Below are 24,588 nucleotides of genomic sequence, written 5' to 3'. Positions count from 1 at the left end.
TTTCTCATACCGTTTCCTTTTCTCTTCTTCTTCTAGGACCCCTATAATTCGAATGTTTGCATGTTTAATGCTGTCCCAGAGGTCTCTGAGACTATCGTAAGTTTTTTTCATTCTGTTTACTTTATAATTTTATAAATTTACTTTATAACTCTTCAGGAGTTATTTCCACCATTCTATCTTCCCGCTCACTTATCCATTCTTCTGACTCAAATATTCTGATATTGATTCCTTCTAGAGTCTTTTAAATTTCAGTAAATGTGTTGTCTCTGTTTGTTTATTCTTTATATCGTCTAGATTTTTGTTAAGTGTGTTAATTGATTCTTGCATTTTCTCCATTCTATTCTTAAGGTTTTGGATCCTCTTTACTATCATTACTCTGAATTCTTTTTCAAGTAGTTTGCCTATTTCCTCTTCATTTATTTGGACTGTGTGTTTCCAGGTTGTTCCTTCATTTGCACAGTATTTCTCTGCCTTTGCCTTTTCTTTTTTTTTAACTTATTGTGTTTGAGGTCTTCTTTCCCCAGACCTCGAGGCTGAATTCTTTCTTCCTTTTGGCTTTTTCCCTCTGTGGGTAAGGTTGGTCCTGTGGTTTGTGTAAGCTTCGTGTAGGGTATTACCTGTGCTTGTGTTCAGGTTGGAGGAGGCAATTTTTTTTTTCCCCTCTCATAGGCATGGCTGTGTGAGGTGGTAATCCTGTCTGCTGATTGTTTGGTTTGTATTTTTGTCTTGTTGGTTGTTTGGATAAGGCCTCCTGCACAGGATGCTGCTGGAAGTTGAGTGATGCCAGGTCTTGTATACAGGTGGTTGCCTTTGTGGGCGTTCTCACTAATTAATACTCCCTAGGAGTTCTCTGGTAGTCTAGGGTCTTCGAGTCAGCACTCCCACTCCAAAGGCTCAGGGCTTGATCTCTGGCCAGAGAATGGAGATTCCACAGGTGGTTTGTTATGGCATTAAATGGGATTAAAACAAACACCCAAAAACAAGAAAGAAAAGAGGCACCCCAGACAAATGGCAATTACAAAATCAGGCAAATAATAACTAAAATAATGGAATATACACACATACATATACATCTATAAACAAAATCAAAACAGTCCAAAAAAGAAATGAAGTACAATAGACTGACCCAGCAAGCAAAGGAAAACAAAAATGGTATCAACCAGTTAAAAACAATACTAACTACAGCACAAACTGGAAAACAAAACTAAAGCAAGGTGCCAACTGGGGAATAAAGCAACAAAAACAAAACAAACAATATTGTTTGTAGACTTTTTGACGATAGCCATTCTGACGTGTGAGATGATATCTCGTGATTTTGATTTGCATTTCTCTAATAATGAGTGAAGCTGAGCATCTTTTCACGTGTTTATTAGTCATCTGTATGTCTTCTTTGGAAAAACGTCTGTTTAGGTCTTTTGCCCACTTTTTGATTGGCTTGTTCGTTTTTCTAGTATTGAGCTGCAAGAACTGCTTGTATATTTTGGAGATTAATCTTTGTCAGTTGTTTCATTTGCTATTATTTTTTCCCATTCTGAGGGCTGTCATCACCTTGCTTACAGTTTCCTTTGTTGTGCAAAAGCATTTAAGTTTAATTAGGTCCCATTTGTTTATTGTTGTTTTTATTTCCATTATTGTGGGAGGTGGGTCATAGAGGATCTCAGCTGTGATTTATGATAGAGAGTGTTCTGCTTGTTTTCCTCTAAGAGTTTTATAGCTTCTGGTCTTACATTTAGGTGTTTAATCCATTTTGAGTTTATTTTGGTTTATGATATTAGAAAGTGTTCTAGTTTCATTCTTTTCACATAGTTAATCAGTTTTCCTAGCACCACTTGTTGAAGAGACTATCTTTTCTCCATTGTATATCTGCTAACATCTTAAGCATACTTACTACAGGGAGAAAAAAGGAGATGCTTATGTTGACTATGTAAGGTAATGGATGTGTTAATTATCATGGTCTTGCTAATTATTCTACAATATACATGTATATCAAATCATCACATCATCACACCATACACTTTAAATACACACAATTATATTTGTCAATTATTCCTCAATAAAGTTTAAAAAAAAAATGTATCAGTCAACTGCATATCTAAAAAGAAAAGGTTTAACTGAGGCATTAAGCTAAAAACCCTGATTTCTAATGCAGTTATAGCATATTTTCATGCTGCATCAAGAATAAAGAGTATTTTATTTTCTTTTAAAAGGAAATAAAATTAATTAATATTTCATTAATCTTGAAAGATTATATAAATACATGTAGAAAAATCAACTGGGGGAATTAAAAATAAAATGCTTTAAGTTTTTATTTCCATTGTTTCAAGTGATAGATTTTTAAAGTGATAAACAACTGACCCATATCTTTATTTCACTGACTCTTTTCCATGCCACAATAATTTAATGCTACATACTAAATCTCTCAGGCTAACCAATTAACCTGAAGAGTGAATTATAGTGCCCTTTTCATAATCAATACATGTATATGCATATCAATAATAAAATAAAACTCAAATATCATACGATGGTAACCAAACATAGTATTTATTTGGATGGCTTATTTTAAAACAGTAAACTTTTCTTTTTTATTTATCATAACACCTTTTCCTATATATCTTTTCACCTAATGATAAATTTTCAACAATATGTCTATTATCCATATGCCATAAGTTGACCTATAATAAGGTAATACATATATGTAATACATATATAAAAATATGGCCTTTGGAGTCAGGAAATTCTCAGTTTCAAATTTGACTACACCACTTGTTAGCCGTGTAATTCAAAGTAAATAACTTTACATTTTTGAGTATCAGCTTCCTCACTTACAAGTAGAGATATAATATCTCAGAAGGCTTGTGTGTGTTAAATGAGATAAATTACGTAAATCCATCATTTCTTACAGGGTATGGTTAAACAATAAGTAAAAAAAAATATTATTATTGGTTTTTTCCCTTAATGTTCTTATTGCTATCGTTAAAATTTTTTAAATGTAAAATATTTTTATTAATCTTAAAATCTCACTTTATGAAGATTATTTTATTCTATGTCTTCCCTCCTTTAAAATTCCTTTGGTTCTTCCTCTCTATCTCTTTTCTTCTTCTGGAGCTCTCATAATGAGTATAGTGATATGTTCTATGGTATCCCATAAGTCCATTAGGCTTTCTTCACTCTATTTCATTCTTTTTACCTTTATTCCTCTGATGAAATCATTTCCAATGATGTGTATTCAAATTCTCTGCTCCTTTCTTCTACTTCAGTCTGATGTTGAAGTCTTCTAGGAAATCTTTTCAGTTCAGTTACTGTGTTCTTTAACGTCATGCTTTCTATTTGGTACTTTCAGTATTATCCATCTCTTTGTTGAAATTCTCACTTGGTTCATGCAATGTTTTCTTGATTTTGGCAAAAATCTTTATGACAGTTACTTTGAAATATCTGTCAGATAAATCATATAATTCCGTTTCATCAGAGTCAGTTTCTGGTAGTACACTAGGTACTGCTGCTGCTGCTGCTGCTGCTGCTAAGTTGCTTCAGTCGTGTCCAACTCTGTGCAACCCCATAGATGGCAGAACAAAAATTAATAAGAAACCGTCACTGACCTCAAGGAATTTTTAGCGATAAGGAAAAAGAGATTATTAAATGACTGCAATGCAATAAAAGCTATCATGGAAAAGGCCTGTAAGTCACAGGAAAGGTGCCTGCAAACATATAGGTAGAGATAGTCAAATCTGCCTAAGAGGTACTGTTTCTCAGAGAAAGAAATACAGGCCTGAATCTAAATTAACATTTTACAAAGTAAACAAAGAATCTGGGACACAGAGAAAATAGCATCCACAAAAGTATGAAGGCTTGAGAGAAGTTGAACTAGGACAACTAAGTCAGACTAGAGAAGTTGGACTAGAAATTAGATAACTGGTTGGACTAGTTGGTGGGCTAGATAATAGTGAGCAATCAAATATGGCTTTTTCATCAAGCCTATCAGAAAATTAATCTTTCCACAAACTTCTGTTGTTTAAACTACTTCATTCAACAAATACAGAATTAATTTTTGCTTAATTTTGTAAGCACTCTACCTGGTTCAACAAGAGGACATGGATTAACCATATTCAGATTCTACCCAGAAGCAGGTTATAGTCTAGAAGAAAAGAGCAACAGAAACTTTTAAAAATCATAAAAAATGTCAGGTGTCTCTGAAGAGATAAAATTAGGGTGGTGTAGATGTTTTTCCAGGGAAAATAATACTTAAATGGAAGGGCATATGGAAAGAAAACATATCAGGAATTCATAGGAAAGTTCATATTTGACCTATAGATCTTATTTCTCATAAGAAATACAGATTAGTTATCCACCAGCTTAGGAACAGGTAATGTGCATATTACATATTTTACATATTATAATGTGCACCTTACATATTACACAACTCTGAAAGAAAGAAAATGGAAGCCTATCTAAAGGCAATAAACTTCACCCACATGAACTCAGCCCTCCATATCCATGGGTTCCACATCCCCAGATTCAGTGAACCAAGGATCAAATTTTGTTTTTTTCAATTCCAAAGTGCCAGAAGGCAAAACTTGAATTTGCCACTTGCTGGTAACTACTTACATAGCATTTACACTGCATAAGATATTATTATAAGTAATCTAGAGACAATAAAGTATACAGGAGGATGTGCATAGGTTACACACAAATATGACATCATTTTATATGAAGGACTTGCATATATGTGGATTTTGGCATCCACACGGGTCCTAGAACCAATCCTACCCAGGCACCAAAGGACAGCTATACAAGATTCAAAGAAAGTACAATACGTTGTTCCAAATTATGTTGACAGTGTTCAAGTCTGACTGGAAAGACAACACTACAATACTGTGTTATGGATTAAATTACATCTCCCCAAAATTTGTATATTGATGTCTTAACCCTGTGACTCTACTAAGAGACAGGTTTTCTATAGAAGGAATCATGTTCAAATCAGGTCATTAGAGTAGGCCCTAGTCCAATATGACTGATATCCTTATAAAAAGGGAATATTTAGAGACAGACATGTACACACAGAGAATGCCTGTGAAAATGAAGGCAGAAATCAGGATGGTATTTCTACAGACCAAGGAACACCAAAGATTGCTAGCAAACTACAGTAAGCTAGGGGAGAGACACTAAACAGATTCTTCTTCGCAACCCTTAGAATGAACCAACCCTGTCAACATCTCAATCTCAGACTTCTGTCCTCCAGAATTCTGAAATATTAAATTTCTGTTTTTTAAGTCAATCAGTTTATGGTTCTTTATAAAGGAAGCCCTAAAATATTAAAACAACATAGAATAAACAAAAGGGAAAATCCTGCATAAACACTTTTTCAGTTTTTGGTATAAACAGCCATGGTTTTCTTAGGGTTCAGAGAACTTTCATAAACTAAAATGTCCCTTCAATCATGCATACCCACACACGTGCAAGCACAACATTCAAAACCCAAAATAATCAACAATTATTTTTTAAACAAAATTATGTTTAATTTCTCATTAGTATTTTCAACATATTCTGAATACACACTATATGCTTACATTCCATTCAGAGTGTGAGGCTCAAGGAAGTTAACAAGATTCAGTTACTACTGGATGGAAGTTCACAATCAAGCCCTGAGTTCCCCTATCAGAATTCTCATAGCATTTGCTATGTATGAAGTATATTAATTTTCCTGTTTTATTCAACTGAATCTATTCTTTAACTTTTTTTTATAGAGAAGCCTCCTCTCAGAATGACTAAGAACCATATAGTAGATATACGATAGCAATCATTTATCAAGTAGTCAAATTATATTAGTTTTACCCAAAAGAAATAATATCTAGATAAGCATTTGATAAAATATAAAGTCCTCTATAAATGTTCATTAGTACTATCATTATTTTTCTAATCATTTATAACAACAAAAACATTTATTGTGTTTCAATTTAAGTATTTCCAAGTTAATTCATTCAAATTTGATTTTTCACTCACAACTTATTTCACTATGGTAAAAAAAATTAAAAGGGTTGAATCACACTAAATGGTCATATGGAGTAAGATTCTAAAAAAAAACCTCACTAGACAATCTCAAAACAAAAGGTCTTTGATACACTCACCACTTTCAAAGCAAGCATCAAAGATAAGATGTCCTTTCTTGGGCTGTCCACAGTATCCAGTTGGAAGCACCACATATTTGCTCACATTCCCTCCGATGGCATCATCATTTCCCATATCACTGCCTATTGTTCAAAAAATTGGCTCTTGTTAAGCAGAAATCAAAATGCATTTAGTAACACAAGTCCAGCAAAAATTTTATCATTACATTCCCCCTGTAATTCAGTGCTTATCCAGGCACTAAAGAAATTAACAATATATTGTGATGAAGTAGAAAGAGAACAGATTTTTAAATCAGAAAGATATGGACTCAAATCTCATCTCTACTACATATTAATTCTCCGTGACACAAGGCAATCAGCTTAATCATTTTAAGCCTCAGTTTCTCTCATCCATAAAAAGGAATGGTAAAGTCCATATTTCAAAACTGTGTTATGAGAATTAGGTATGAAAAATATCTCGTATAACCAATGAAATACAAAAGACGTTCATTAAATTTCATCAATTATGTAAATAAATGGTAACATTTAACTTGTTACAAATAGCTATTTTATTGTGAGTAAAGCAACAGTTCTATAACTAGTATTATAAATACCTAATATACCAATACCAGAAATAATTTGAGAAACACTGACTTAGTATAAAAGCTATATTTCCTAACAGGAACTTAAATTTTTTTGTTTTAGAAGTTTCACTTCCATTTAGAATGTAGAAAGCTGGAAAGATCATCTTTTCCATCTTAGCATAAAAATCCCAGTAAAGAACAAAAAATAACTTATAAAGACCAGAGGGGTGGTACAGGGAGGGAGGTGGGAGGGGGGTTCAGGATGGGGAACACGTGTGTACCCGTGGAGGATTCATGTTGATGTATGGCAAAATCAATACAATACTGTAAAGTAATTAGCCTCCAATTAAAATAAATAAATTTATATTTTTTTTAAAAATCTATGAGAGAACTGAGTTGTAGGGTAACTGAAATTCTAATATCCAAGAAAAGTCAGGCTCTACCAAAAAGGGATGAGAAGCAAGCACTGACTCCTCTGTATTGGAGCACAGGAGAAAGAAATGGTGGGCCCCATACAAATGACTAAAAAGAAGTTAATTTTTAAAAAATCATTTAAGGTAAGTTTGGGGAACAAGAGAGAGTAGAACCCCTGGGAGTCACAGACACAAAAGGAAATTCACAGCACTGGGAGACTCTCCTACACAAGCCTTCATCAAGCGTTTAGGAGAAAGATTAGAAGCAAGGCAGAAGACTAGAAAATGCCTTTCTTTGTGATTCAGACCTGCAAAGGGAGAATGGCCCAACAAATATCATTTTCCCTATAGAAAAAAGGCCCTAAGTCACTCAGATCAGATGAGATCAGTCACTCAGTCGTGTCCGACTCTTTGAGACCCCATAAATCGTAGCACGCCAGGAGGCCTAAGTCACTAGGGAAGAACAACAAACTTTGTAACCCCCATGCGCAAGTGAGACTTATTTTAAGAGGAGAAGTATTAAAATGAAAAAAATTCTCTACATTTAAGGGAAGAGCAGCAAACCGTCCTGGGACTAAGACAATATATCAACATTATTGAAGGGCTCAAACCTTGGAGGAGGAGTAAAAATCATTCACAAAGCATATCAAAGATTCAAGGTAGAATTAAAAGTGGAGAATGAAACTAAACCGAGCTTAACGCCTGACTAAGACAGAAGTCACTCACCGAGAGCCAGACATCCTGGTCTGTGAAGTCAAGCGGGCCTTAGGAAGCATTACTAAGAATAAAGCTAGTAGAGGTGATGGAAATCCAGCTGAGCTACTTCAAATCCTAAAAGATGATGCTGTTAAAGTGCTGCATTCAATACGCCAGCAAATTTGGAAAACTCACCAGTGGTCACAGGACTGAGAAAGGTCCATTTTCATTCCAATCCCAAATAAATACAATGTCAAAAAATGTTCAAACTACTGTACAGTTGTACTCATTTCACATGCTATCAACAATATGCTCAAAATCCTTCAAGTTAGGCTTCAGCTGTACATGCAATGAGGACTTTCAGATGTACAAGCTGGATTTAGAAAAGACAGAGAAACTAGAGATCAAATTACCAACACCTGCTGGATCATTAAAAAAGCCAGGGAATAGCCCACCTCCAAAGAAAAAAGCATTTACTTCTGCTTCATTGACAACCTAAAGCCATTGACTGTGTGGATCACAACAAACTGTGGGAAATTCTTAAAGAGATGGGAATACCAGACCACTTTATCTGACTCTTGAGAAACCTGTTTCAGATCAAGAACCAACAGTTAGAACTGGACATGGAACAACGGATTGGTTCAAAACTGGGAAAAGAGTACATCAAGGCTATACACTGTCACCCTGCTTATTGACTTATATGCAGAGTACATCATGTGAAATGCTGGGCTGGACGAATCACCAGCTGGAATCAAGATTGCCGAGAGAAATATCAACAACCTCAGATAAGTAGATGATACCACCCTAATGCCAGAAAATGAAGAGGAACTAAATAGTCTCTTGATGAGGGTGAAAGAAAAGAGTGAAAAGCCTGGTTTAAAACTCAACATTAAAAAAACTAAGATTATGGAATCCTGTCCCAACACTTCATGGCAAATAGATGGAAAAAAAGTTGAAACAGTGGCAGATTTTATTTTCTGGGCTCTAAAATCACTGTGATGGTGACTGCAGCCATGAAATTAAAAGGTGCTGGTTCCTTGCAAGAAAAGCTATGACAAACCTAGGCAGCATATTATAAAGGAGAGACATCACTTCACCAAAAAAGGCCTGTATAGTCTAAGCTATGGGTTTTCCAGTAGTCATGTACAGACGTGAGAGTTGAACCATAAAAAAGGCTGAGCACTGAAGAATTGAGGCTTTTGAATTGTGGAGCTGGAGAAGACACTTGAGAGTTCCTTGGGCAGCAAGGAGATCAAACCAGTCAATCCTAAAGGAAATCAACCCTGAATATTCACTTGAAGGACTGGTACTGAAGCTGAAGCTCCACTATTTTGGCCACCTGATGCAAAAAGCTGACTCATTGGAAAAGACCCTGATGTTGGGAAAGAATGAGGGCAGGAAGAGAAGAGGTCAACAAAGGATGAGATGATTGGGTGGCAGAACTCAAAGGACATGAGCTTAAGCAAACTCCAGGAGATAGTGAAGGACAAGGAAACCTGGCATGCTGCAGTCCATGGGGTTGCAAAGAGTCAGACAACTTAGCGACTGAACAACAATGGTATATAGATATATATAAAATGAAATATTATTCAGCCATGGAAAGGAATGAAATTCTAAGATACAACATGTATGAACCTTGAAAACATTATGTAAAATGATATAAACCAGACAAGGACAAATACTGTATGATTCCCACTTATATACCTAGAATAGGCAAATTCATAGAGAAAGAAAGTAAAATAGAGGTTACCAGCAGCTGGACACAGGAAGGAATGGGAGTTATTATTTAATAGTTAGAGAGAGTTTCTGTTTGAGATGATGAAAAGGTTCTAGAAAAGGTTAGTGGTGGTGGTTACACAATAGAGTCTGTGTACTTAATGCCACTGAATTGTACAGTTAAATGATTAAAATATTAAATGTTAGAAAAACAAAAATCAGTGGTTGTCAGGGACTGCAGATAAGAAGAGGAGTTGACCACAATTTAGTCAATCAGATTGTACAATCAAATGTATAATACAGTCAAAACTCTGAAATCTTCTTTGACCCCTGACTATCTCAGCAGAGTTATACATACATTGCTTTCATTTGCCAGAGTGGTAAATATGCAGCATGTGTGGTTAGGGGTGGATGTGTACCACAGTGACTTGAAAACTCTTCCTGGAAATCCCTTAAGGTACTTACAGAGATAGAGAGGAAAGCACTTACTAATATGACAACTGCTAGCCATGAGACAGTAACTAAGAATAGATCCATAATTCCATCACAAACAACTCGAAAATTGGACAAATACATACAAAACAACTCTTCTCAGAGTTAAATGATAAGCAGCACCAAACTGAGACACCTGAAAAAGGGGGGGGAATTAGGTGAGCCTAACGATAATACTAGCTTTTAGATTAGTGATACTTTCTGATCTATTGTACAGGGAGAAGAGGGTTCCCAAGTACAACAGGGTGATTTAGTGTGTTGAAAAGACAGAAGTAAGAGTTTGGAGAGGGATGAGGAAAGTCTGAAGGTCAGACTATTGAAGAGGAGACTGCTATGAGAGTCAGAGCATCTAAAATGTATAGCAATCTGTTTAAGACTGTCTGAATGCTAAGCCATATAGAATAAAATTCCATGAGACCAGTCAAAGAATGACCAGGAAGTTGTAATTTCCAAGGTGCACAGTGCTGGGAAACATTCAACATGCAACCATCCACAGTGAAGAATCCATGTTGAAAATTTAGGAGATTAAGTAGAGATTCCAGAAAGGTACTAGCCATGAACAACTGGAAAATGAAATTTTAAACACCATACCACTTACAATACCATCAAAAACACAAAATAACAAGGCTTAAATTTAACAAATTATATATAAGAACTGTATATTGAAAAATAAAAAATAAAAATTGCTGATACATATTAAGGAAGACCCAATTAAATATCAAGATATATCATGTTCATGGATTAGAGAACTCATTATTATTAAAGTGACAACTTTCCAAAAACTGATCTCTAGATTAAATGCAATACCAATCAAAATCTCAGCAGGACTTATCCCAAGAAATCAACAAACTGACTCTAAAGTTTATATGGAAACTCAAAGGACCTGAAATACTGAATACAATTATGAAAAATAAGAGTTGAAGAACTTATATGATAATAAGACTTACAGGAAAGTCATATAAATAAGTGGATCAGATTATAGAGTGAAGAAATACATCCATATACATTTGGTCAATTAAGTTTGAACAAAGATGCAAGGATGATTTAATATAGAAAAAGCAACTTGTAAAACAAATAGTGCTTGAAGAACTTAACTTTTCAGGAAAAAAAATGAACTTCATATGTATGTGATGGTGGTGGGTTTATATTATATATTTTCCAAACTCACTAAATTGCATAGGTAAAACAGGTACATTTTTGTTATGGATAAACTTATCTCAAAACAATTATTTTTAAATGTTAAAAAGTAAAAGAGCAAGAATTTATTTTCACATCACATATTATACAAATACACATTTATATATAGATGTTATACAAATATGTAAAGTAAAATTATCCTATGACTAATATCTCTCAAACCCAATTCTCAGTCCCTAGATTAAAATGTTCTTAACCACTTCAGTTTTTAGTTTCTCAGATATTATTCTACACAATATCTTTATTTTTATATTATTTTAGTTTATCAACATCAAATGGTATCTATCAAAACTCTTATATGAAAGATAAAGAAATAGTTTATGTAAATGATTATCGCCTTCTCTAAAAAGAGAATGTCATTTTATTTTTAAATATATATTTTATTATTCTTATTTTAATTATTCATTTGAGGTGGTTATCGTTGTGAGCAGTATACCTAGGGGGCATTTTAGAAATTTGTTAAGGCATTTTTGCTTGTTTTCATAAGGATGAAAGAGCACTGATGGCACTTGAGTAGTAGAGACGAGGAATGCTACATGTAGTACAAAGTAGAGAAAAGTCCAGTATGACTTCCAAGTGTCAGATATACTCACATATTCATGCACACAGATTTGTTCTTGTTCAATCACTCAGTCGTATCCAACTCTTTGTGACCCCATGGAATGCAGCCAGGCTTCCCTGTCCTTCGCCATATCCCAGAGCTTGCTCAAACGCATGTCCATTGAGTCGATGATGCCATCCAACCATCTCATCCTCTGTCATCCCCTTCTCCTCCTGCCTTCAATCTTTCCCAGCATCAGAGTCTTTTCCAATAAGTAGGTTCTTTGCATCAGGTGGCCAAAGGATTGGGGCTACAGCTTCAGTGTCAGTCCTTCCAAGGAATATTCAGAACTGATTTCCTTTAGGATTGACTGGTTTGATCTCAGTGCAGTCCAAGGGACTCCCAAGAGTCTTCTCCAACACCACAGTTCAAAAGCATCAATTATTCAATGCCCAGCCTTCTTTATGGTCCAACTCTCACATCCATACATGCTGTTGCTGCTGCTAAGTTGCTTCAGTCATGTCCGACTCTGTGCGACCCCATACACGGCAGCCCACCAGGCTCCCCTGTCCATGGGATTTTCCAGGCAAGAGTACTGGAGTGGGGTGCCAGTCTTCTCCACATCCATACATGACTACTGGAAAAACCATAGCTTAGACTATACAGATCTTTGTCATCAAAGTAATGTCTCTGCTTTTTAACATGCTGTCTAGGTTTGCCATAGTTTTTGTTTCAAGGACCAAGTGTCTTTTAATTTCATGGCTGCAGTCAACATCTGCAGTGATTTTGGAGCCCAAGAAAATAAAGTTGGTCACTAATTCCATTGTTTCCCCATCGATTTGCCATGAAGTGATGGGACCAGATGCCATGATCTTCGTTTTTTGAATGTTGACTTTTAAGGCAGCATTTTCACTCTTCTCAGGCACCTTCCTCAAGAGGCTCTTTAGTTCCCCTTCAGTTTCTACCATAACAGTAGTGTCATCTGCATATCTGAGGTTATTGATATTTCTCCCAGCAATCTTGATTCCAGCTTGTGCTTCATCCAGCCCAGCATTTTGCATGATGTACTCTGCATAGAAGTTAAATGAGCAGGATGAGAATATACAGCCATGATGTACTGCTTTCCCAATTTGGAATCAGTCTGTTGTTCCATGTCCAGTCTAACTGTTGCTTTCTTGACCTGCATACAGGTTTCTCAGGAGGCAGGTAAGATGGTCTGCTATTCCCATCTCTTTCCACACTTTGTTGTGATCCACACAGTCAAAGGCTTTGGCATAGTCAGTAAAGCAGAAGTAGATGTTTTTCTGGAATTCTCTTGCTTTTTGTTTGCTATAACGGATATTGGCAATTTGATCTCTGGTTCCTCTGCCTTTTCTAAATCCAGCTTGAACAACTGGAAGTTCTCAGTTCATATACTGTTGAAGCCTAGCTTGGAGAATTTTAAGCATTACTTTGCTAGTGTGTGAGATGAGTGCAGTTGGGCAGTAGTTTGAACATTCTTTGGCATTGACTTTATTTGGGATTGGAATGAAAACTGACCTTTCCAGTCCCGTGCCCACTGCTGAGTTTTCCAAATTTGCTGGCATAGTGAGTGCAGCATTTTCAAAGCATCATCTTTTAGAATTTGAAATAGTTCAACTGGAATTTCATCACTTCCAATAGCTTTGATCATAGTGATGCTTCACAAGGCCCACTTGACTTCACATTCCAGGATATCTGGCTCTAGGTGAGTGATCACACCATTGTGGTTATTTGGGTCGTTAAGATCTTTTCTGTATAGTTCTTCTGTGTATTCTTGCCACCTCTTAATATTTTCTGCTTCTATTATGTCCTTGCTGTTTCTGTCCTTTATCATATCCATCTTTGCATGAAATGTTCCCTTGGTATCTCTAATTTTCTTGAAGAGACCTCTAGTCTTTCCCATTCTATTGTTTTCCTCTATTTCTTTGCATTGATCACTGAGGAAGGCTTTCTTATCTCTCCTTGCTATTCTTTGGAACTCTGCATTCAGATAGGTATATCTTTCCTTTTCTCCTTTGCCTTTCGCTTCTCTTCTTTTCTCAGCTATCTGTAAGGCCTCCTCAGACAACCATTTTGCTTTTTTGCATTTCTTTTTCTTGGAGATGGTTCGATCACCTCCTCCTGTACAATGTTATGAACCTCTGTCCATAGTTCTTCAGGAACTCTGTCTATCAGATCTAATCCTTTGAATCTATTTGCCATTTTCACTGTATAATCATAAGGGATTTGACTCCCTTATGTACACAGATATTCATGCATGCAAAATCTTATAATTATGTGAGCTTTGAATCTGTTTCACATGTGGAAAGTATTTTGCATGGCTTTAATAAACACTGATTTTTCCAAAGATGCAACTAACATGTAAATCAAGGAAAGATTATAATTGATTTGTTTATAATTTTATCCAGAAGTATCATCATTTTAGAAAATCACATCACCAACAGCATTATCACTCACTTCATTATGTTTTCCACATCCCTGTTTTTCCTTGTGGAAATTTCCTACTCATCCTGTAGACCTACATGAAATGTTATCTATTCTGGGAAGTCTTATCTGATTTCCCAAGCACTGACAGTCAGTGTTCCTCTACATTGCCACAACATCTTGTTTATTCCTTAAAACATATTTACCTTTTTATTACTGATTTATTGTATGTTTATTTTTTGTTTCTTTTTACTCTGAGTGAGTACGGTGTCTCATTAGAAGAATCTAATGTCTTCTATTTTTATCACCACTTTCTCTCTCCATCCTAGATATGACACAATGCTTGGCGCAATGTCAGTAATCTATAAATACTCACTAATTTACTGAAATAAAGAAGAGTTTTAAGAGCTGAAATTTATTTGAATATTGGTTTTTGTTTGTCTATTGACAACACAGAGGGTATGCCATATATTTTAAATTCATCAAAACAACAGACAGAATCTTTACATCTACATTTTACCAAGATAAAAAGTTATAAAATAATGAAATCAAATAGTTAAAGAAAGGGAAACACCTTAGAATATGCATATACTGACATAAAGACAGAAAGGAAGACCAGGGTAGGGGGATACTACAGTCTGTGATGTTAATACAACATAATGCTTGATCATCTAAATGCACAATGTGAGAAATGCAAAGTTATTATTCTCAGAGAAATTATATCTCAATTATACATGTATATTAAACCATTAACAAAGAATGGCATTTACGGTAGTATAAAATAATCCAAAGTAGCATGGATTAATGAAATAACTGTTCTTATTGAATAACTTCTAATTTCTTGACCTTATTTTAAAATATCCCTATATTTAGTGACAGAAGTATGAATTAATAGTAAGAGTTTGGATCTCAAAATCACATAGAGCTAAGAGTGAATCCATCTAACTCAGATATATATGCAGTAATTTAATATAACCTCTCTAAGTCTTTCACTTAGAGTTTGGTTATGTTGTTCTGAAGGGTACAGAAAAAATATGTAAATCACATAGAACATAGCATTTACTCAATAAGCAGTTATAATTATTATTATCCTCATTATCATTATTATCCTCATTATTAATAAGACACCTGTATCTTGAAAGAAATGTATTTAACTAAAGAATAGAAGAGTCAACTCTGTAAAGTATAATGGAGGATTCAGAAAAGGAAAGGCATAATTTAAATAGAAATTCAGAAAGAATGTCTTACCAAAAACCTACTCTTTGAAGTAAACACTGAATGTTGTAGCATCCAGTTAAATTATAGAGTATAAAACACTCTTATTATAGTGTGTAGAATATTTGTGTCCAAACATAGAGACAGAATAATACAATGAAGTTTTTCAATTTAAGGAAGTTAGAGACAAAGAGAAAATAAAATAAGTTGTGGTTTATCTTTAATGAAACATCTAATCCTATTAATATTATTATTTACATGCTTTTAAAAATACTACACTGATAACAAATATTTAGCAATAAAAAATATGAGCACATTTTGTGGAAGGAAAAAGATATATCTATAGAGGTACCTGATGAAATGATATTATAATTACATCTTATTTTATTCTAATAAATAGGCCTGCCAAGGTACTAGAAATAAACTTTTGGGCTACATAGAATTTTTGACATTTAAGTGGGTTGTACTGATGATGGATATAACAAAGTCTCAATTTGTTTTATTTCTACATGGAAAACTACTTTACACAAAAGTTACAAGCAATTCATATTGGTCAAAAATGAGGAAAACAGCATATTAATTAAAACTGACCTTTATATAGAACATGAATTCCACCTCTCAGGTACAAACACCTTGGAAGAGGTAACAAATTACCTCTATGTATAAGTGATATGCAGTTAAAGGGATCTGTCAAAAGTTCCATTATAAAGCAACATTTCCAAGGCTTCATAATTTTGAGAGAAAATTACACTGAAGATGAGGCCTAACCCACAAATCCTGGACCAAGAAAATAAATCGAAAATTCCTACCTGAGAGCATTTTAGGAAAGAGAACCTATTCATTTGGGGACTTTTATCTCAGTGAACTAGTACCCATTACATAACTTGTTTTGAGAAAGTTAATTTTTAGGTAGGTTGATAAGAAGTCTGGGGTTGAGGAGGACAAGAAGGAGGAGAAAGGGGTCTGGGGTTCTCAAGGAGGAGAAAAAGACAAACATTTTTTTTTCTACATTCCTGCATCTTAGTCACATAAAATGTTTTTTCTTTAAGCCCAGAGCTAAAGATTACACAACAAAACAATTCATCTGGCTCAAGGGTATGTTCTTCCTTAAACTCCATACCAATGATTACATAACAACAATGTATCCTGCTTGAGGATATGTTTCTCCTTCTTAAGGACCTTCTGACTAATCCTGGCATCTTCAGGTGTATGTTGTGGGAGAGAATCTGGTAAGACCTTTACAACCTTGAGATGTTCTTGTGATTTATTGTTAATAGCCAATTGAAAAAGTACATAGCTCCCTTGCTAAGACTAGTGACGGCACTCTCCATCTCCCTTCTGAGGTCTATGTCAGAAGCTTTCTTTGTCCTTTTTCACTATAATAAAACTTATGCCACACAAAAGCTCTGAGTGATCAAGCCTGGTCCCTGATCCCAAAACTAAATCTTCTTCAAGATCATCAATCAACCATAAGCTATCACTTCCCAGCATTTTACAAAATATACCATGTTTGTTCTCATTGAAAATATACTTACAAGAGATACTTCAAGGACTCAAAAAACAAAAATGTAAAAAAAAAATTTTCCTAAATACACATATCCTAATCCTTTCTAGACATATGTATTAGTATCTACAATACAAATATGATGTCTAGATTTGTTAAGCTACAATCAATCATAGGGGCTTCCCTGGTGGCTCAGATGGTAAAGAATCTGCCTGCAATGCTGGAGGCCTGGGTTTGATCCCTGGTTGGGAAGATCCCCTGGAGAAGAGAAACGCTACCCACTCCAGTATTCTGGCCTGGAGAATTCCACGGACTGTATGGTCCCTGGGGTCACAGAGAGCCAGACACAACTGAGCTACTTTGAAAAAAAAAATTCAATCATAGGGTATTTTAAATACTATTCATGTATTGAAGAACTATTTTTGTACCCACTCTATCTTGTGCCAAGAACTAAGAAGAATATATAAGAAAAATAAGCTGTAAATCAGTCCATCACTCAATAAAAGATTAAGGAAATACTAATAACAACACTCTCAAAAAACTGACTATCTAGTTAAGGACTATCCTGAAGGTAATAAGATATATAATGAAAAACAAATGTTCTATTTCTGTAAGAAAGAAAAATAATCAGTACAGACAGCATAGTTAGGCACCATGGGATTTGGAAAAATATGAACTTAAAGGCTGAATCGTTGCTTGGTCACTTTTTAAGTGTATGACCACGGATGAGGCCCAATTCAGCAAGCTATGGTCTTTTCTCTTTTCATTCTACAGCCTTTCAAAAGAAATGGCTGGCCCATTTTCTCTGAAATAGTAGTTTGCATCCAATTCCCCAACATTTTGCAGTAAATGATCTCCCTCCCCTGCTCTTACCAGGATTCTACTGATACCTTTTCTATTTTGTATTACAGCTAACTGCATATGCCTTAACATCCACTTCCCAAAGTGAAGTGTGAAAGTCACTCAGTCATGTCTGACTCTTTGCGACCGCATGGACTTGGAATTCTCCAGGCCAGAACACTGGAGTGGGTAGCCTTTCCCTTCTCCAGGAGATCTTCCCAACCCAGGGATCAAACCCAGGTCTCCTGCACTGCAGGCAGATTCTTTACCAGCTAAGCCACAAGGGAAGCCCCAACCAGTTACTTAAACACTAACTTTCCACTTATCTGTTAGTCATAATGCAGATTACTATATACTTTTTGATTGCAATTAATAGAGATAGCTGCATTCACTGTAAAACAAAAAATGTCTGACATAGAGCAATTTTAATAGTTATCAAATTGAAAATTCAATTGAAAAAGAATTTTCAAAAATGTATTCTATTCTATAGCACATGTGAGCCATTTTTCATTGATTCCTAGCCTACTGATATAGAATTATTAATTTATTTAACAAATAATTTTTTTTTACTCCTGTGCACCTACTATGATATGTTTTAGTAACATTAAAAATCTTAAAACTTCCTGTCCATCAAGGATATTAGTGGGAGAAGGCAAATGAGTAAACCATAATAGTATAATGTAATAAATATTAGAAATGTGAGGTAACCTCAAGGTATCCCACAAGAGCATTAAAGAAGTAACATCTAAACTTTTCTCACAGAAGGCTTCCTGAACAACCTTAAAAATATATGTAAAAATTAGCGAAATAAAGAAGTTACAAGAAGATACTGTATAGAGGAACAAGATGAGAGTCTGGAAAGGGAGACAGGAAATAGATCATGGAAGGCCTTCAGCACCTAAGAAAGTTAGATTTTATCCTAGAACAGTAAAACCCTGCCCCTGAAGGATATGACGCAGGGCAGGATACAGCCTAGCCTCAGGGCTCAGAGCTTAGAGCATTTTCACAGAGATAAAGGAGAGAGCTGTCTCTGTGGTGCTACTTTGAGCATAGAAGGTTAAGTGATGGTAACCTGAATGAGGTAGATGGCGGGCTGAAGGAGCAAGGAGTCTGGGATGCAGACTTGGAGACCATTCTCACTCCACACAAACTGCACTGTTTTTGGAAAGCATGATGATAGATCAGCCTTTGGAGAATTTACATATGTAATCTTGTCAAGCTCTACAACTGTATTCTGGTTCCCAAATTAGACTTGTACTTCAAAATGAAATTTTAATTTACATGCTAAAAACAGAACCCTTAAAAACAACATCTGGCTGGTGTTCCTAATCTATTTCTGCCACATTCAATATTCAAAGAATACCAGCTCAGTATTCTCCAAACCATGGCCTAGAAAAGCTTCCTGGTGGTTTTCAATTTACCTTCAGCAATCACTGGGTGTCCACTCTGTGCCTGATACTGTGCTAGATGCTGGAGATCTAGAAATTAATAAGACATAGGATATCCTCCAAGGAGTATAAGGGGAATTAGGAAAATAAAAAAAGCATTTTACATTCTCTAACACAACATTGTAGACAAACACAACATTGTAGAATAGAAACTTAAAGAAAGAGGTTTATAAATCCACTGTGTTGGGAAAGAATCCAGAAAGTTTTCTAGAGAAAAGGTAACAAGTGATACTTGAACTGAGTCTCAAGTAGGTGTCTATTAGGCAGCCAAGTTATGAAGCTCCAATTCTGGAAAGGACAGCTTATTCTGAAATAAAAGGTCTGTAGATTTTAAAAGAACAACATGGAGAGTTACACAGAAATCAGACTAGGAAGAAGCCTATATGTTTATTAAGAAATGGGTACCTTATCCCATAAACAATTGAAAGTATTAATGGATCTTAAGCAGTGAAACTACAGGATGTGCTTTGTATAACAGAAAGACCCCTCTGGCAGTAGTGTGGACAATGGATTAGAAAGGAATGAGATTGCACAGAAAGTGCAGGTAGGAGGCTACACAACAAACTACATTTGAAATGATGCGGATCTGAACTAACGCAAAAACAGTGGAGATGGAGAGTTACATGAGAATGAGGGATATCCACAGGCTTGCTGAGTAATTAGATGATATAGTTCCATACTTCTTGTATCCCATTCTTGAGAGTACAGGCTTGCTGAATAATTAGATGATATAGTCCCATACTTCTTGTATCCCATTCTTGAGAGTACATTTCCCCTATAAATGGATCAATGATAATAAGTGAATATAAGAGAAAAGATTATAAAAATCAAGAACCAGCAACTTTCAAATTTGGCAACATTAAATTCTCACATCTCCCAGGAATAACTGATTAGTCAAAGAGGTTCAGAGATTTTATTCAAGAGAAAATAAGAGCCGGAAAAGATGGCAGAAGAGAAGGATGTGGAGTTTATCTCCTCCCACAAATACATGAAAAATACATCTACATGTGGGACAATTTTCACAGAATACCTGCTGAATGCTGGTAGAGATCTCATAATACCAAAATTGCAAGAAAAAAATCACCACATAACCAGGAGGATAAAAGAAAAAATGGAAATCAGGATGGGACCTGCACCCTGGGAGGGAGCTGTGAAAAAGTTCCCTCAAACCAGGAAAACTTTTCATCAGCATGGAGATCAGCTAGGACAGAAAAAGAGCTTCAGAGGCTCAGAGGAGAGCAGAGCAGCCAGCTCTTAGCAGTCAGAACAGAGAGACCAGCACAGAGGGTCCTGGGCACCTTCTTACACTCCCCAGACACAAGTCTACTGGTGTGCCTGGCATAGCTGAGTGCTGAAATTCAGGCTTCAGACAACAGACCTAGACAAAGGACTGCGGTTGGCTATGCGGAGACAACCTGAAGGGGTTGGAGTGAGGTCCAAGCCATAACCGGGATGTGTGCAGGAAGGAGCCAGATTCTGACATTAAAACTCCACTGTTAACGAAAGGAGGGATGGGGCCCCTGCCACAGCAGCCTCTTGCACAGCATGCTCACAGAGGCAGGGCTCCACCTCTTTGCCCACATTCAAAGGCAAGGCTGAAATCTGAGCCACTCCCCAGGGACTACACATTGGAAGCAGGGCTGAAATCTGAGCGTTCCAGCAGCTACAGCTTTGTAAACTCAGTGCCTGTGGGAGTGTTTTACAGGTGCTCCTGTTGCTGGGGCAGGTCCAGCAATAGTGTCTGCCGCCTTTGCTATAGGAGCACACAGAAGGGGGGAAAGGGTCTGGGCTGACAAAGTGGCTCCCATGGCAGACCCAGGAACATGACTAATGGATGTTCCAAATCCTGACCTCAGCCATTTTGTGCAACCAGATTTGCACTAGAGATTTTGTAAGCACAGTGCCCAAGGGATACCTGGGCCAATTGTCTGAATTCCCACAGCTGAGGAGGAGTTGAGGGCAGTGTCAAAAGCATTGTACTTTGTGAGCCCACACAACAGGTGACAGGTGATACCAGAGTGCAGTTCCTGATGGACAGCTCCTGTGGAGTACTCAGTGGCTCCTCTCCCAGCGGAAGCACTTGAGCCCCACCCATCTCACACTGCAGTTTAGAAACAGATCTGAGAGTGTCTACTCCAAACCTGGGGAGCAGGCCCTGACCCCAACAGCAATGTGACAACCACAGAGCAAAGAGAAGGACCCTCAATGTCCAGCACAGGCTCTGACCACCACAAAACCAGTTACACCCACTATTATGAAAAGAAAGCACACTTTTAAGAAAGACATAGCAGGTATCCATACTAAACATCCCTCACAACAAAAATATTAGACTCACACAGGGACACTTCCACATAAAAACACCCTGCTAAGATGACAGTAGACAACTGTTTCTCCTAAACTTACAAAGTCAGAGAAATACAAGTAAAATAAAGAAACAGAGAAACCACTCCCAGATAAAAGACGAAGAGAATTCCCCTGAAAGAATAAATGATGAAACAGATCTCTCCAGTCTAATAGACACTAAATTCAAAAAGGATGCAATGAAAATATTGAAGGGATTAAGAATGGCTACTAACAGAAATACAAATTACTGTAAAAAGGAACTAGAAATTATAAGGAGGAGCCAAGAAAAATTAGAAAATTCATTTCCTGAGACAAAAGCTGAACTAAAGGCAACAAGTAGCAGAATTAATAACACAGAAGAAAGATAAGTGATCTGGAAGATAGAATAATGGAAATTATCCAATCGAGGCAGCAGAAAGACAAATTAAAAAAAAAAATGAAAGCAACAGATGATGCCTTTGAGATAATATAAAGTGTCCCAATTTACACTTAATAGGGATCTCAGAAGGAAAAGAAAGAGGGGACCAAAAATGTATTTGAAGAAATTATGGCTGAAAAATTCCCAAACCCAAAGAAGGAAACAAATGATCCAAATGAAACAAAGAACAGAGGATCCCAAAGAATATGAACCCAAACAGACCTATGCCAAGACATATTTAAAATGGCAAAAGTTAAAGATAAGGACAGGATAATAAAGGCCGCAAGGGAAAAACAAAGAGTTAATTACAAGGCTATTAGCTGATTTCTCTACAGAAACAGCCCAGAAGGGAGTGGCAAGATATATTCAAACCCTTAAAAGGAAAACACTTGCAACCTAGGATACTTTAACCAGCAAGATTATAATTTAAAATAGAAGGATAATGAAGAATTTCTCTGAAAAGCAAAAACTAAAAGAATTCAGCAATATTAAACCTATTCTTAAATATATATATATATATATATATATATATACACATATATATTGAAAGCTATTCTCTAAATAGTAAAGCAGCAAGACTCTAGAGGAAGAGAAAATCACAATCAGAAAGTAAATCACTTAAATAAGTAAGCACATAGATTTTTTAAAAAAATAAAATTATAAAAGCAAATTGAATCCAACAACACATAAAAAAGATCATACACCACAGTCAAGTTGGATAAATCCCAGGGTCATAAGAACAGTCCACACATGCAAATCAATCATTGTGATAACTATATAAACAAATGAAAAGACAAAAACTACATGATCATTTCAAAAGATGCAGAAAAACTACTTGATAAAATTGAAGACCCATTCAAGATAAAAACTCTTATCAATGTGGATATAGAGGAAACATACGTGCATGCATGCTAAGTCAATTCAGTTGTGTACAACTCTTTGCAACCCTATAGTCTGTAGTCCATCAGGCTCCTCTATCCATGGGATTCTTCAGGCAAGAATACTCGAGCGGGTTGCCTTGCCCTCCTCCAGGGGATCTTCCGGACCCAGGGATCGAACCCATGTCTCCTGTAGCTCCTGCACAGCAGGCAAATTCTTTGCCACTGAGCCACTGGGGAAGCCCATAGAGGAAATATAACATAATAAAAGTTATTTATGACAAACTCAAAGGCAACATAATACTCAATGGTGAAAAGCTGAAAGCTTTCCCACTAAAATCTGGAACAAGACAACAATACCCTCTCTTGCCACTTTTATTCAACAAAGTATTGGAAATCCCAGCCACAGTAATCAAATAAGAAAAAGAAATAAAAGGTATCCAAATTGTAAGAGAAAAGGTAAAACTGTCATTATATGCAGATGATATGATAGTACATATAAGAAACCCTAAGGACTCCAAACAAAAACTACTAGAAATGATAAACATATTCAGTAAGGTAGCAGGATACAAAATTAACATACAGAAATCAGTCACCTTTTTTTTTTAACACTAACAATGACAAATCAGAAAGGGAAAGTAAAAAAAAAGAAATCCTTTTAAAATTGCATCCCCTCAAAAAACTTAGAAATAAAACTGACCAAGGAGATGACTTATATTCTGAGAACTATAAAACATTGACAAAGTAAATTGAAGATGATTTAAAGAAATGGAAATATATACCATGCTCTTGGATTAGAAGAATTGGTATTGTTAAAATGGCCATACTATCCAAAGTAATTTACAGCCTTAATGTGATTCCTGTCAAATTACCCATGACATTTCTCACACTAAAACAAATAATCCTAAAATTTATATGAAACCATAAGCAAAATGACTATAAAAGACCCACAATTGCCAAAGCTATGCTAAGGAAAAAGACAAATCAGAAGGTATAACTCTCCCAGACTTCAGGTAATACAAAAAGCTAGTTAACAAAACAGCATGGTATTTGCACGAAAATAGACATACAGATCAATGAAAGAGAATAGACAGCCCAGAAATAAACCCACACACCTACAGTCAATTAATCTTCGACAAAGGAGGCAAGAATATACAATGGAGAAAAGACAGTCTCTCTAGCAAGTGGTATAGGGAACACTGGACAGCTGCATGTAAATCAATGAAATCAAAACACACCTTCATACCATACACAAAAATACCATACACTCAAAAAATACCATACACTCAAAATGGCTTAAAGACTTAAATATAAGACATGGCACTATAAAACTACTAGAAGAGAATAAGCAAAACATTCTCAGATATCAATCATACCAATGTTTTCTTAGCTCAATCTCCCAAGGCAATAGAAATAAAAAGAAAAATAAGCAAATGGGACTTAATCAAATTTACAAGCTTTTGCAAAGCAAAGGAAACCATAAGAAAAATGAGAGGACATCCTACAGACTGAGAGACAATATTTATAAACTATGTGACTGACAAGGGCTTAATTTCCAAAATATGCAAACAGCTCATACAACTCAGCAATAACAATAAAAAATAACCCAATCAAAAAAAAAAAAAGGCAGAAGACCTCAATGGACATTTCTCCAAGAAGACATACAGATGTCCAACAAGCATATGAAAAGATGCTCAACATCACTAAATATTACAGAAATGCAAACAAAACCACAAATGAGGTACCACCTCACACCA

General features: G+C 35.8%; 1 protein-coding gene and 1 long non-coding RNA gene across 2 annotated transcripts in view; both read right to left on the bottom strand.

Annotated features, from left to right (window-relative positions):
* The window catches only part of AGBL4 (AGBL carboxypeptidase 4), a 1,384,238-nt gene extending 1,368,019 nt beyond the window's left edge, over positions 1-16,219 (bottom strand). The window contains exons 1-2 of the mRNA XM_055587120.1: positions 16,210-16,219; positions 6,123-6,245 (exon numbers count right to left, since the gene is read on the bottom strand). Of these exons, the coding sequence (XP_055443095.1) occupies positions 6,123-6,245; positions 16,210-16,219 (133 nt within the window). The remainder of the gene's footprint in view (positions 1-6,122; positions 6,246-16,209) is intronic.
* Positions 16,220-19,829: 3,610 nt separating this feature from the next.
* Positions 19,830-23,749, bottom strand: LOC129656249 (uncharacterized). Its single transcript, XR_008716301.1, has 3 exons — positions 23,614-23,749; positions 22,900-23,064; positions 19,830-19,967 (listed from the first exon to the last, which is right to left on the bottom strand). It is a non-coding gene; the product is annotated as an uncharacterized LOC129656249 (long non-coding RNA).
* Positions 23,750-24,588: the final 839 nt, after the last annotated feature.

The sequence above is a fragment of the Bubalus kerabau genome, chromosome 6 (genome assembly GCF_029407905.1).
Source record: "Bubalus kerabau isolate K-KA32 ecotype Philippines breed swamp buffalo chromosome 6, PCC_UOA_SB_1v2, whole genome shotgun sequence".
NCBI lineage: Eukaryota > Metazoa > Chordata > Mammalia > Artiodactyla > Bovidae > Bubalus > Bubalus kerabau.
Note: the sequence above shows the minus strand (reverse complement) of the source record. Positions and strands in the feature narration are given on the sequence as shown.